Source organism: Oncorhynchus keta, chromosome 22 (assembly GCF_023373465.1).
Source record: "Oncorhynchus keta strain PuntledgeMale-10-30-2019 chromosome 22, Oket_V2, whole genome shotgun sequence".
NCBI lineage: Eukaryota > Metazoa > Chordata > Actinopteri > Salmoniformes > Salmonidae > Oncorhynchus > Oncorhynchus keta.
The window spans coordinates 2,251,389-2,263,753 of NC_068442.1; the positions used below are offsets into that span (position 1 = coordinate 2,251,389).

At 42.2% G+C, this 12,365-nt stretch overlaps 1 protein-coding gene and 1 long non-coding RNA gene across 4 annotated transcripts; one reads left to right on the plus strand and one right to left on the minus strand.

The window, feature by feature from the left end:
* Positions 1-1,823: 1,823 nt before the first annotated feature.
* On the minus strand, positions 1,824-11,949 carry ldhbb (lactate dehydrogenase Bb). 3 transcript variants are annotated; one of them, XM_035797894.2, is made up of 8 exons: positions 11,853-11,949; positions 8,675-8,811; positions 7,940-8,057; positions 7,516-7,689; positions 7,064-7,237; positions 4,455-4,572; positions 3,617-3,740; positions 1,824-3,399 (listed from the first exon to the last, which is right to left on the minus strand). In XM_035797894.2, the coding sequence occupies exons 2-8, from the start codon at positions 8,801-8,803 to the stop codon at positions 3,232-3,234; spliced, it is 1,005 nt and encodes a 334-aa protein (XP_035653787.1). In that variant the 5' UTR covers positions 8,804-8,811; positions 11,853-11,949; the 3' UTR covers positions 1,824-3,231. The 3 variants fall into 3 exon arrangements, with proteins under 3 accessions (XP_035653787.1, XP_035653788.1, XP_035653786.1); XM_035797895.2 differs by lacking the exon at positions 11,853-11,949 and adding an exon at positions 10,788-10,848; XM_035797893.2 differs by lacking the exon at positions 11,853-11,949 and adding an exon at positions 9,368-9,894.
* LOC118400894 (uncharacterized) lies at positions 3,295-8,001 on the plus strand. The gene is made up of 4 exons (XR_008075264.1): positions 3,295-3,440; positions 7,089-7,224; positions 7,610-7,720; positions 7,871-8,001. It is a non-coding gene; the product is annotated as an uncharacterized LOC118400894 (long non-coding RNA).
* Positions 11,950-12,365: the final 416 nt, after the last annotated feature.

Here is a 12,365-nt window from a genome sequence, read left to right on the forward strand (position 1 = left end):
TTAACGAGAGAATCATTGACATGATGTCAGCTTGTCCTTTTGTGGCAGGGCTGAAATGCAGTGAAAATGTTTTGTTGGGATTCAGTTCATTTGCATGGCAAAGAGGGACTTTGCAATTAATTGCAATTCATCTGATCACTCTTCATAATATTCTGGAGTATATGCAAATTGCCATCATACAAACTGAGGCAGCAGACTTTGTGAAAATTAATATTTGTGTCATTCTCAAAACTTTTGGCCATGACTGTAGATGCAAATACCATATTTAGTAGAGAGCAACTGAAGAAAGACATCATATAGAAATTAAAGTAAGTAAACTATTTGCCTAAATATAGGGATAATGATGTGCTTTGATATACTGTATCGGAGAACTCTTCTAGGCTTAATGCATTATTGAATGTTATTTTCATTAATAACCGGTGGTTGAAAGTGTAACAAATGGCATGATTATTCTAATTCTCATTTTGTAGGAACATGTACCCTTTTACGCATGTATATTGGTTTGCGAGGGTGCTTTTACAGTAGCATACAAATATTTCTCACAATACACAATGATATAAAGACATTCTATTGTTAGTTCAGACCTCAACGACTCTTTTGCTCGCGCTACTCTTGGTTACATTAATGTCTCATCCTTGGAGCGCGCCCCAGGTAACCACATTTTACGCGCATTTTACAGACCGCTCAAAACTATAATTTTGGTTTATTAAAAGTGCATTGAATATAAATTACAATAACATCTATTGTCTGTACTTAGTTTCAGCGGAGAAACTGGACTCCTTTGGCGATACTATACTTAAAAAGCGCGCGTAATAAAGAGCGTTCTCTTTTTATGCATAAAGTGATTGTGTAACGTCTACGTTAGACAATACAATTGTGTGCATTTGTTCCATATGTGAATGTTTAATTAGTATGTAGTGGCCTTGTGGTTAGAGTGTCCGCCCTGAGATTGGGAGTTCGATCCCTTTGCCAAGTCATACCAAAGACTGTAAAAGTGGGACCCAATGCCTCTCTGCTTGGCATTAAGGAGAAAGATTAGAAATTAAAGGGATTTTGATAACTATGTGTAGAGTGGCCCACCAGTTGTATGAAAGGTTTAGCAAAAATATCTAAAAAGGACAGTCAATGTATGGGTCCCAATTTGTTAGAGCGAGGACACCATCGTTTCATATCAGAGGGCAGAAAAGGGGATACCATGAAATTGGGGAGAAAACGGGGTAAAAAAATAAACAAATGTAATTTATTAAGAGAAATCATGTAATATATAAATATTTGATAGTCCAATTGTATTGACACCGTCTTCCGCTGGGCTCATTTTTATATAGGGGTTTCCCCTCTTCTAATCACCCTGACAGGTGATTAGAGGACGAAAGAAAACATGTCTACCTACGCGCTGTCCTCAGGCTACTTACAGTAACTCTAGTGACACAGGACTCTCACGCCACCATAATTAACAGCAGTAACACCATTCGGACCCACTTCACCTTGGTCACACGATGTTTACATTCTCCTCACAGTGAAAGGTTGCCACATCTCACTGATGTGGGATGACATGACAGACACGTTTCTACTAGCCAGACTGAGGGCACATGCGTGTTGTTAGGACAAGTACTGTGACACTCCAGTACATAAGGCAATGTTTGACACCTGAGCATAAATGGAAGAAAAAAAACTGGTGCTCTACGTAGTATATTTTGTTTGTACATGCATGTATGAAATTATCATGAAAATACAGAAATTATGCTTCTAAATCTGAACCAAATAAATTGTTTCTTAATAATGGTTTCAATCATTCTGAAAACAAAGATTGAGGACTTTGTTAATTCCAACAACAATAAACACTTTTATTTTACACATCCAACATGATTAACAACCCTTAAATAACCCTTCACTTTAAAAAGGGGAAAATGACTGAAGCATTTGATGATCCCACATCTGAATGACATGGTTTTTATATAGCCTAGCACTTTTCCAGGTTTTTATATAGCGCTTTTTCAGGGAAACAAAGACGCTTCAATCTGCACCTTTCCCAGTTAGGCAGCCATGTGCAAAGTAAGCCTAACACCTAATGCTCTTGACCATGAGACCAAACACCCAGATGCCAGGAAAGCTATGAAGATTATAAGTGACACTGTGAAAGTGTATTTTTGGAACCTGTGTCATTTTTTAACTGTGTGGCTCAGTTGTTAAAGGGCAACTGTACTTCCTGATTATCTCTCGTTTTAGATTTGGTTCATTAGAAATCCTAGCGGCCATAACTGAATTCAAACTTGAGTTGGTTTCGGAGTCTGGTATGATGTGGGTGTCTTGTGTGTGTTTGCAGGTGGGAAGAATTAGTCAAATGATTTAGCCAATTAGCTTCAGCCAGCTGGTGTGCGACGATGGCAAAATTGGATTCTCTTTGCATAGCATATCTCCGGGGCTAGTTATGGACTGTCAAACAAATGACAATGTAAAATACCATATTTTCACATTGAACACCTTTTAGTTCTCATCAAATGCTTTCAATACATGTCTATACATTTATTTAAATTATAATTAGTTTGAGGTTTTTAAGTCATTGACATTTTTAGCTATTGGAATTTTAACATATTGGCCCATGTGCATTGTGTAATTTACTAATGGTCCCTAACTAGCCCAATATGGATATCCAAAGTAAACTCAAATTTACCAAAGGCATTAAGATTGGATCATTTGCAGCTTCACCTCCCGAATTGATGATTAATTGTGTGCTGCCAGCTGTGGGCAGGAATAAAACAAACCCAACCTTCATTTACGTTGTGATGCAGTCACGACCACAAGTCACAACATTTTGGATGAGAATGACTTTATGACCAAAATGATCCCATTTACACTTTGTAGTAAATTTGCCACATAGGCGGTTTTATAAAGGATAAGCTGCTTTTTAGGGGCAGTTGCTCTTTAAGAGCAAGGCTAGCAATGCAAAAGCTGTGGGTTTAATTCCCACACGGATCATAAACACATTAGAACTATATGCAATCACTGTACTGTAAGTCGCTTTACATAAAAGCGTCCGTCTGCTAAGTGGCATATGTTGAGTAATAGGTGATAAGGAGTGTTGGGGCTATGTCCCAATTATCTCTCCTTTCTCCCAAAGTGTGCACTTGATTTTAGATTTGTGGGAAGTAGTGAACGAATGCACACTAGAGGAGAAGGGAGATATTGAGTGTTGAGTGGAATGTGGCGCCCCTTGGTGTTCTGTTAGCGTTGCTACACGTCAGTCAGGTCCTTCTGGATGTCCCACAGTGTGTCAGCGCTCTGTTTTATCTGGCCGATCTCGTCGTCCGTCAGGGTCATGTTGACCACGCTGGCCACGCCCCCAGCATTCAGCACGCACGGCAGGCTCAAGTACACCTCGTCATCGATCCCGTACATGCCCTGTCGAGCAACGGCATCATCTCCTTGAGTTTTGTGCATAGGTGAGTACATGTCTATATGCCTGTTTGTTTATCTGTTACAAATCTGTCGTGTAAGCATTTACATACAACAGACTGTGCGTTGTCAAGGAATAACCGCACACCTCCAGTGGTGTGTGAAGGCACAAGGCCAAGTGTGCGTGTGTGCATACAGTACGTGTATGGAGTGTGTCTCTCACCTTCACCATTGTGGAGACAGGGTGGATCCTGTTCATGTTCCTGATGAGGCTCTCAGTGAGGTCAGCTACACTCAGGCCAATGGCCCAGTTAGTATAGCCCTTCAACTTGATCACCTCATAGGCACTGGAACACACAATTACATTTTTTATTTATTTTAGTAGCCTTAAGGTTTGAGAAGCGTGCCAGTAACCAGACGGTTGCCAGTTCGAATCTGACAGGGGAAAATCTTGACTCCTGGCTGTCCCCAGTCCACCTGGTCGTGCTGCTGTTTCAATTATTCTGCCTGCGGCTATGGAACCCTGACCTGTTTACCGGACGTGCTACCTTGTCCCAGACCTGCTGGTTTCGACTCTCCCTCTACCGCACCTGCTGTCTCAAACCTCTGAATGCTTGGCTATGAAAATCCAACTGACATTTACTCTTGAGGTACTGACTGACCTGTTGCACCTTCTACAACCACTGTGATTATTATTTGACCCTGCTGGTCATCTATGAACATCTTGAAGAACAATCTGGCCTTAATGGCCATGTACTCTTATAACCTCCACCCGGCACAGCCAGAATAGGACTGGCCACCCTTCAGATCCTGGATCCTCTCTATGATTCTTCTAGGGAGTTTGTCCTAGCCATTGTGCATTGCTTGCTCTCTGGGGTTTTAGGCTGGGTTTCTGTATAGCACTTTGTGACATCTACTGACGTAAAAAGGGCTTTTTAAATACATTTAAGCCGAAGAACCCTTTTAGGTTCTAGATTACACTCTTAGGGGGGGAAAACGTGTTTACAACAAAAGTAGAGGTAATAGTTTGTGTTGGTACGGTGGTGTGCTGTGTACATTACCTGTCAACCACCTGTTTGTGAGTCTCCTTCCAGTTCTCCTGGTCAGCATCAGTACCGATGTCAGGGTTCAGTGTCTGCAGGTTGACACCTGCTACGTTAGTGCCACTCCACACAGGGACTGGAACACACACACACCCACACACACACTTAACCTTATTACCCGTTATCTCCTTAAAGGCCCAGTGCAGTCAAAAAAACGTGATCCTGTGTTTTATATACATTTCCACACTGAGGTTGGAATAATACTGTGAAATTGTGAGAATGATGATAATGCCCTTTTAGTGTAAGAGATGTTTGAAAAGACCGCCTGAAATTTCAGCCTGTTTTTGTGGGAGTGAGATTTGGCCTGCCTAGTGATATCACCAGGCGGTAAATTAGTTAATAGACCAGTAAGAAACCTCTAGCCATAACAGCTAGTTGTCCCCTCCCACTCACAGACAGTCCTAGCAAAATTATTGCAAAGAAGCTATTTTGGACCATTTTAATTCAAAACAATTACAGTAAGGTACTTAATTATTACCCAGAAATGATTTGATATTGAGATAAAAATAGCTGCATTGGACCTGTAGGGCCCAGACAGCCCAGATTAACAGATCTCTGTCCCTCACCTTTATCACAGTAACCCTCAAGAATGGGGGGCTACTTATAGTCTAAGAATTCAGTAGCACATTTGAATGGAATACATACGTTTTCAGACTTCCTGAGTGTGTATTCGTTAACACTTTTTTGGTTACTACATGATTCCATATGTGTTATTTGATACTTTTGATGTCTTCACTATTATTCTACAATGTAGAAAATAGTAAAAAATAAAGAAAAACCTTGGAAAGAGTAGGTGTCCAAACCTTTGACTGGTACTGTATGTGCGTTTGTGTTTATGGTTAATAAGAAGGACAAATAAAATAAAATAAATAAAAATCAAATGTATATTTGAAATTCTTCAAAGTAGCCCCCCTTTGCCTTGATGACAGCTTAGCATACTCTTGGCATTCTCTCAACCAGCTTCATGAGGTAGTCACCTGGAACGCATTTCAATTAACAGGTGTGACTTGTTAAGTTAATTTGTGGAATTTCTTTCCTTAATGCGTTTAAGCCAATCAGTTATGACAAGGTCGGGTGGTATACAGAAGATAGCCATATTTGGTAAAATGGCAAGAACAGCTCAAATAAGCAAAGAGAAACGACAGTCCATCATTACTTTAAACATGAAGGTCAGTCAATTCGGAAAATGGCAAGTTTCTTCAAGTGCAGTCGCAAAAACCATCAAGCGCTATGACGAAACTGGCTCTCATGAGGACCGCCACAGCAAAGGAAGACCCAGAGTTACCTCTGCTGCAGAGGATAAGTTCATTAGAGAGTTACCAGCCTCAGAAATTGCAGCCCAAATAAATGCTTCACAGACTTCAAGTAAGAGACATCTCAATATCAACTGTTCCGAGGAGACTGTGTGAATCAGGCCTTCCGTCGAATTGCTGCAAAGAAACCACTACTAAAGGACACCAATAATAAGAAGCAACTTGCTTGGGCCAAGAAACAGGAGCAACGGTCATTGGACCGGTAGACAGCTGTCCTTTGGTCTGATGAGTCCAAATTTGAGATTTTGGTTCCAAACATCCGTGTCTTTGTGAGATGCAGAGTAGGTGAACGGATGATCTCCGCATGTGTGGTTCCCACCATGAAGCATTGAGGAGGTGGTGTGGGGGTGCTTTGCTGGTGACACTGTCAGTGATTTATTTATAATTCAAGGCACACTTAACCAGCATGGCTACCACAGCATTCTGCAGTGATACGCCATTTCCATCTGGTTTGCACTTAGTGGGACTGTCATTTGTTTTTTAACAGGACCATGACCCAACACACCTCCAGGCTGTGTAAGGGCACCCAACAAGTGCTCAGCATATGTGGGAACTCCTTCAACTGTTGGAAAAGCATTTCAGGTGAAGCTGGTCGAGAGAATGCCAAGAGTGTGCAAAGGGTGGCTACTTTGAAGAATCAAAAATATATATCTTTTAAATTTTACCCCCTTTTCTTCCCAATTTTGTGGTATCCAATTGTTAGTATCTTGTCTCATCGCTACAACTCCCGTACGGGCTCGGGAGAGACGAAGGTCGAAAGCCATGCGTCCTCCAAAACACAACCCAACCAAGCCGCACTGCTTCTTAACACAGCGCACATCCAACCCGGAAGCCAGCCGCACCAATGTGTCGGAGGAAACACAGTGCACCTGGCGACCTGGTTAGCGCGCACTGCGCCTGGCCCGCCACAGGAGTCGCTGGTGTGCGATGAGACAAGGATATCCCTGCCAGCCAAACCCTCCCTAACCCGGTCGACGCTAGGCCAATTGTGCGTCGCCCCATGGACCTCCCGGTCACCGCCGGCTGCGACAGAGCCTGGGCACAAACCCAGAATCTCTGTTAGCACAGCCCTAGACCACTGCGCCACCCAGGAGGCCTCTCTAAAATATATTTAGATTTGTTTAACACTTTTTTGATCTTCACATAATTTCATGTGTTATGTCATAGTTTTGATGTCTTCACTACTATTCTACAATGTAGAAGTACCCGTCAAAGCTTTTGACTGGTACTGTACGTATGCACGCACGCACTCACCACTGGTGTCTCCGTGTTCTCCCAGGATCCATCCGTTGAAGCTGGTCGCATGGATGCCCAGTTTTTCAGCCATCAGGTAACGGAAACGGGCAGAGTCCAGGTTGGTGCCGCTGCCAATGACACGGTGCTTGGGCAGGCCGCTCAACTTCCAGGTCACGTAGGTCAGCACATCAACTACAGCCAGGGAGAGATTTCTAGGGTTAGACTTCCATAACAAGTCATTGGATGAACACTACTGTATCTGGTGTGAGTTTGTATCTGTGTTAGTGTGTATCTACGTGTGTGTAGGTGGGATGTGTAAGCGTTTGCAGTAAGTGTGTGTAGGTACTACAGTATATGTAGGTGTGAGTGTCTGCAGAGCCATATATTTACATATCTAAATAAATGGCTCTGAGTTATAGCTCCTCCTACCAGCCTCCACTGGTATATACAGTATGCATATGTGAGTGTACCTGGGTTGGAGACCACAATGATGATGCACTTGGGGGAGTGTTTTATGATCTGAGGGATGATGTGTTTGAAGATGTTGACGTTCCTCTGAACCAGGTTCAACCTGCTCTCTCCCTCCTGCTGACGAACGCCCGCAGTTACCACGACGATACGAGAGTTCGCCGTCACAGAGTAGTCTGACCGTGGGAGAATATCAAATCAATGAGAGTACTGTATATCATTTTTGTCTAGTATTTCTTTCAATAATTTGTCATATCATTAATAGAATAATGCATTCATACATTTCCCTTTCACCCTTTTACCATCCTCCCTTCGTAAACTTCCCCTCTCAGTGAGAGTACTTAATTTAACACACAGACATTTGACATGCAGTTTGTGTCCATCTTGGTTTTATGGTCTCCTGGTGACCAATTGCTACACACTCACCTTTGCTGGCGACTATCTTGGGCGTTTTGAGGAAGAGGCTGCCATGCTGCAGATCCATCATCTCTCCCTTCAACTTGTCCTCCATCACATCCACCAAGGCCAGCTCATCAGCCAGCTCCTGAAGAGAGAGAGAAAGGGGGAAGATGTGATGAATGTACAATGACTGTGCAGTTATTCTTTCCACCTTGACTTCACCGTGATGGGCATTTGGAGAATAAAATATATTTCAACCATTGACCCATAATGTCTTTGCATGACTTCAAAAATAAGATACTCCTAAAACTCATTGGCCACATTGCTGCAGCTGTCATCCCGAGAAATAATTATGTTGGTAAAACTGCCTAGGAATTAATACCCTGTTCATAACAGATTACAAACACAATTATAATCCCTTCTGCGCTAATATCAGTCTAAGCAATGGTAGTCAATTACACATATTCTGCATGTGCATGTCTAAAATCCTGTTTTATAGTTTAGCAACAAAGTACTGAACATTATAATAACACTGTAATAACGAGGGAATGGATGGACGTGTAATATTGAGAGAAGATCAGTAGACAGAGAGTAAACTTGCCCTGAGACATGACAGTAGACTCCTATGGCATCTAAGGAGTCTACAGCCATGTCTCAGAGTAAAGAGTAATCCAGGGTCAATGCAGTAGACTAAACACCATAATACTGTAGCTAGGGGGTAGTAATCTGACAGGAGTATAAACACGGCAGGTCTGGTCTTACCCTGAGCAGGATACTGACAGCACAGGCCATGCCGACCTGGCCGACCCCCACCACTGTCACCTTGTTCCTGGCGGGCTCAGGTGTCCCACTGAACATGGGAGTGATGAGCTTCTGAAGGATAGAGGCCATGTTCAATGCTATGAAGAGAGAAAGGGGAAAGAGGTGGAGAAACAGAAGTGGTCTTTCACATGTCCAAAGACATACGACAAAATGGTCATCTGTTTCCTTTCCTTTTTCCCTCTGTAGCTTCGTTGGTAGATCGTGGCTCTTGCAACGCCAGGATAGTAGGTTAGAGTCCTGGGACCAACCACACGTAATTTATTTTAAATGTATGCTAGGATGAATGTAAGTCTCTTTGGATAAATGGCATACATTATAAACCCTATCAACCAAGCTGGCCAAACACGTTGGTCGACCTTGGTAGGGTGAATTTAGGTTTCACTAAATAAGTAATGCATTCACGAAAAACAGCCTGCGTTGCTTTAAAACGGCAGGCCGGCAGCACTGCACGGAGATTACGGATGAAGGTTAAATACATTTGATTCTACAGCTCGTAGTCCTATGTGACTTTCACCTCCTACACCCGTTTCCCACACACACATCAACATCTGAGCCCCAACCCTTACAACCGAGCAGAGCTGATACTAGCAGGACACCCTGAACCTCCCCAGGTATAATACAACAAATACTTGCTTTGTTTGACGATGCTCCGAGCTGCGATGTATAAATACCACCATGTAATCAACATGTCAGACTAGACGAGAGCTACGGTGCCTTCCCCCTGCACCCACAACACCTCACAACGGCTGTATCCAAATCCAGACAGGGCAGGTGGGAGGAATCGGATAGGTGAGCTGCAGCACTGCAACCAGGGCATGTGACACAGGCCTAAAACGAGGGTGCACTACAAAAAGCGCCACAGTGACAGCACAGAGCTCTACTGTAGTTTGCTGCTGCTCTCGCTCTCCCCCCTGTGCTCCAGCGGCCTGGTGAAGGCTCTACTAATCGGATGCCAAACTTGACTGCAGACTGTTAAAAAGGAGTTATCCTGTAATCCTGTAATGTCACAGGTTCCATCTGGTGCACTTGTCCTGCTTCTCTGATGACTATAGACGATATGTATCCAGTACATGGGCAGTGCTAAACAAACGGGGATATTTGCATAGCGCATAATGTGTTATGATGAGGGTTTTATTCCTAGACAGTGTTACCAAAATAATGATTTCCCGGGATGACAGCTGCAGCAATGTGGCCAAATTAGGAGTAACTTGTTTTTTAAAATCATGCAAAGACATTATGGGTCAATGGTTGAAATACAGCTTATTCCTCAAATGCCCATAATGGTGAGGTCAATAAGAATTAAGTACAGGGTAGTGCCGCAAAATTGTCAATCTTATTAAGTGAATGTTGAATGACATCGTCCTCCAGTCACGGCGTCCTCCAGTCACGGCGTGCATAAATACATTGAGCGGATAATGCGCTTGATCCTTATCCGCTTGGCAAGGTCATCCGTGTAGGCCAGGAACAATACATTGTTTCCATTATAATATTTTGTACTACTAGAAAAACAAATATAAATGGTCCATGCCGTAAAGATGATACTAGGCAGGCCAATACAATAGTCAGATGAATGAGAAGGGACGAACACCGTTAAATTTGCGCAATCCATAATCTCTTGGGCATGGCACGTCGCCAACACATTCAATTTCAAAACAATCCCACTTTCGCAAAGCAGACAGACAGTCGTTCCATTTTCGCGCAATCTGCTAAATAGACAATATGGCCGAGGGTAGACGACATCGGAGATCAAATAAGGGGATAAATTGGCAGTACATATTTTAATCTTAAACTTTATACACAATTTTAAGAGTATTTTGTTTGGATAGGCTAGACAATTCTAGAATACGATGCGAATTTTATTTAGGCCTAACACAAATATTTCAACATCTCAGACGATTTCATCTGGGTTTATAATAAATAGGCTTTAGTCTATTAATAATCACCACAATTTTATAAAGCACGATACACCAATTGTCCATAACATGACATCCAAAGCGAATTTGAAGGAAAAGATCTTCAGTACACACATCCCTTTTCCTTGATAAAAAATGACCCTCTTGTCTCAGGGAGAATGTACCGCATGGGATTCTGGTTGCTCTTGTCAATACGTGACTGCCTTGTCCCAGGCGGAAGCTGTCGCCCAAGAGTAATGGATGCGACAATTAAGCAGTGCGGTAAAGTACTTTTAAAAAATACTTTGAATTACTACTTAAGCAGTTTTTTGCAGAATCTGTATTTGACAACTTTTACTTAACTACATTCCTAAAGAAAATAGCATACTTTTTACTCCATACATTTTCCCTGACACACAAAAGTACTTGTTAGTAGCATGTCAGGAAAATGGTCCAATTCATGCACTTATCAAGAGAACATCCCTGGTCATCCCTATTGCCTCTGTGGCACTCACTAAACACAAATGCTTTGTTTGTAAATTATGTCTACGTGTTGGAGTGTGCCACTGGCTATCTGTAAAAAGAAAAAAATGAAAATGGTGCCTTCTGGTTTAATATAGGGAATTTGAAATTATTTATACTTTTTCTATACTTTAGTTTATTTTAGCAATTACATTTACTTTTGACACTTAAGTATATTTGAAACCAAATACTTTTGCTCAAGTATGATTTTACTGGGTGAATTTCAACATTACTCGAAAAATGTTCTATTAAAAATGTATCTTTACTTTTACTCAAGTATGACAATTGGGTACTTTTTCCACCACTGCAATTAAGTAACCTTAAGATTGTTACACCTCACATACCTTGTGTACTGTGTTCAAAATTCAATGTTTCTGTTGCTTTTCACCAGTCCTTCTGCATTAGTTTGTTTCTTGCCAATCAATGACATGACAAGGCCTTAATCAGTATACCACGATTAATCAACCAATAGCCTAAATATCTAGGGTCAATAGGCAGATTGAAATTGCAGCAGTGCATCATATAGGCTCAGGTAGCCCCTGTACAGATGGGTATTGCACACCATCATCATTGGTTAATAATGCATGCTTCACATACTTCGACACCCAAACATTAGACACTGGTTATTGGTATTGGACCCTCTCACCACTGCTCTCTCACTTGTTCCAAAGTCTAAATTAAAGTATATTTACAGTAAGTCTTACCCTTGGCTTGTCGTCTTCTCTCCTAGTCCTCTCTCCTTGCCTGCTGCCTCCTGAGTGCAGGTAATCAACTCTAAGCCCCAAACTTCCATCCCCCACAGGAAGTGTACTGCCTCTAACAGGTGACCTGACATGGCAGCTGTTCATGTACTTCATCACCATAAGACACTCTTTCAAATACCAAAATCCTGTCACCTCATCTGTACTGATCTGAAGACCCACCCTAATGATGAGCGTCCACCAGTTTTCACCTGTCAAGCCTTTTACAATCAGTGCAGAGGAAGGAGTCAACGGATTTGTCTAGGGACTCATCTTTCTGAAGGATTCAATCCCCTCCTGGATCAAGATCCCAGTTGTCTAAGTTGTTTTGAGCAATTCAAAATGGAACGCCTTGTGCGCACTTCCGGTAATACCGTATACCCCGGCCCGGTATGGTACACAAACCGGATGAAAATCTAGATACCACCCAACCCTATAAATATGTCGTTTTATGTGATGGCGCAAAAAATCTGACTG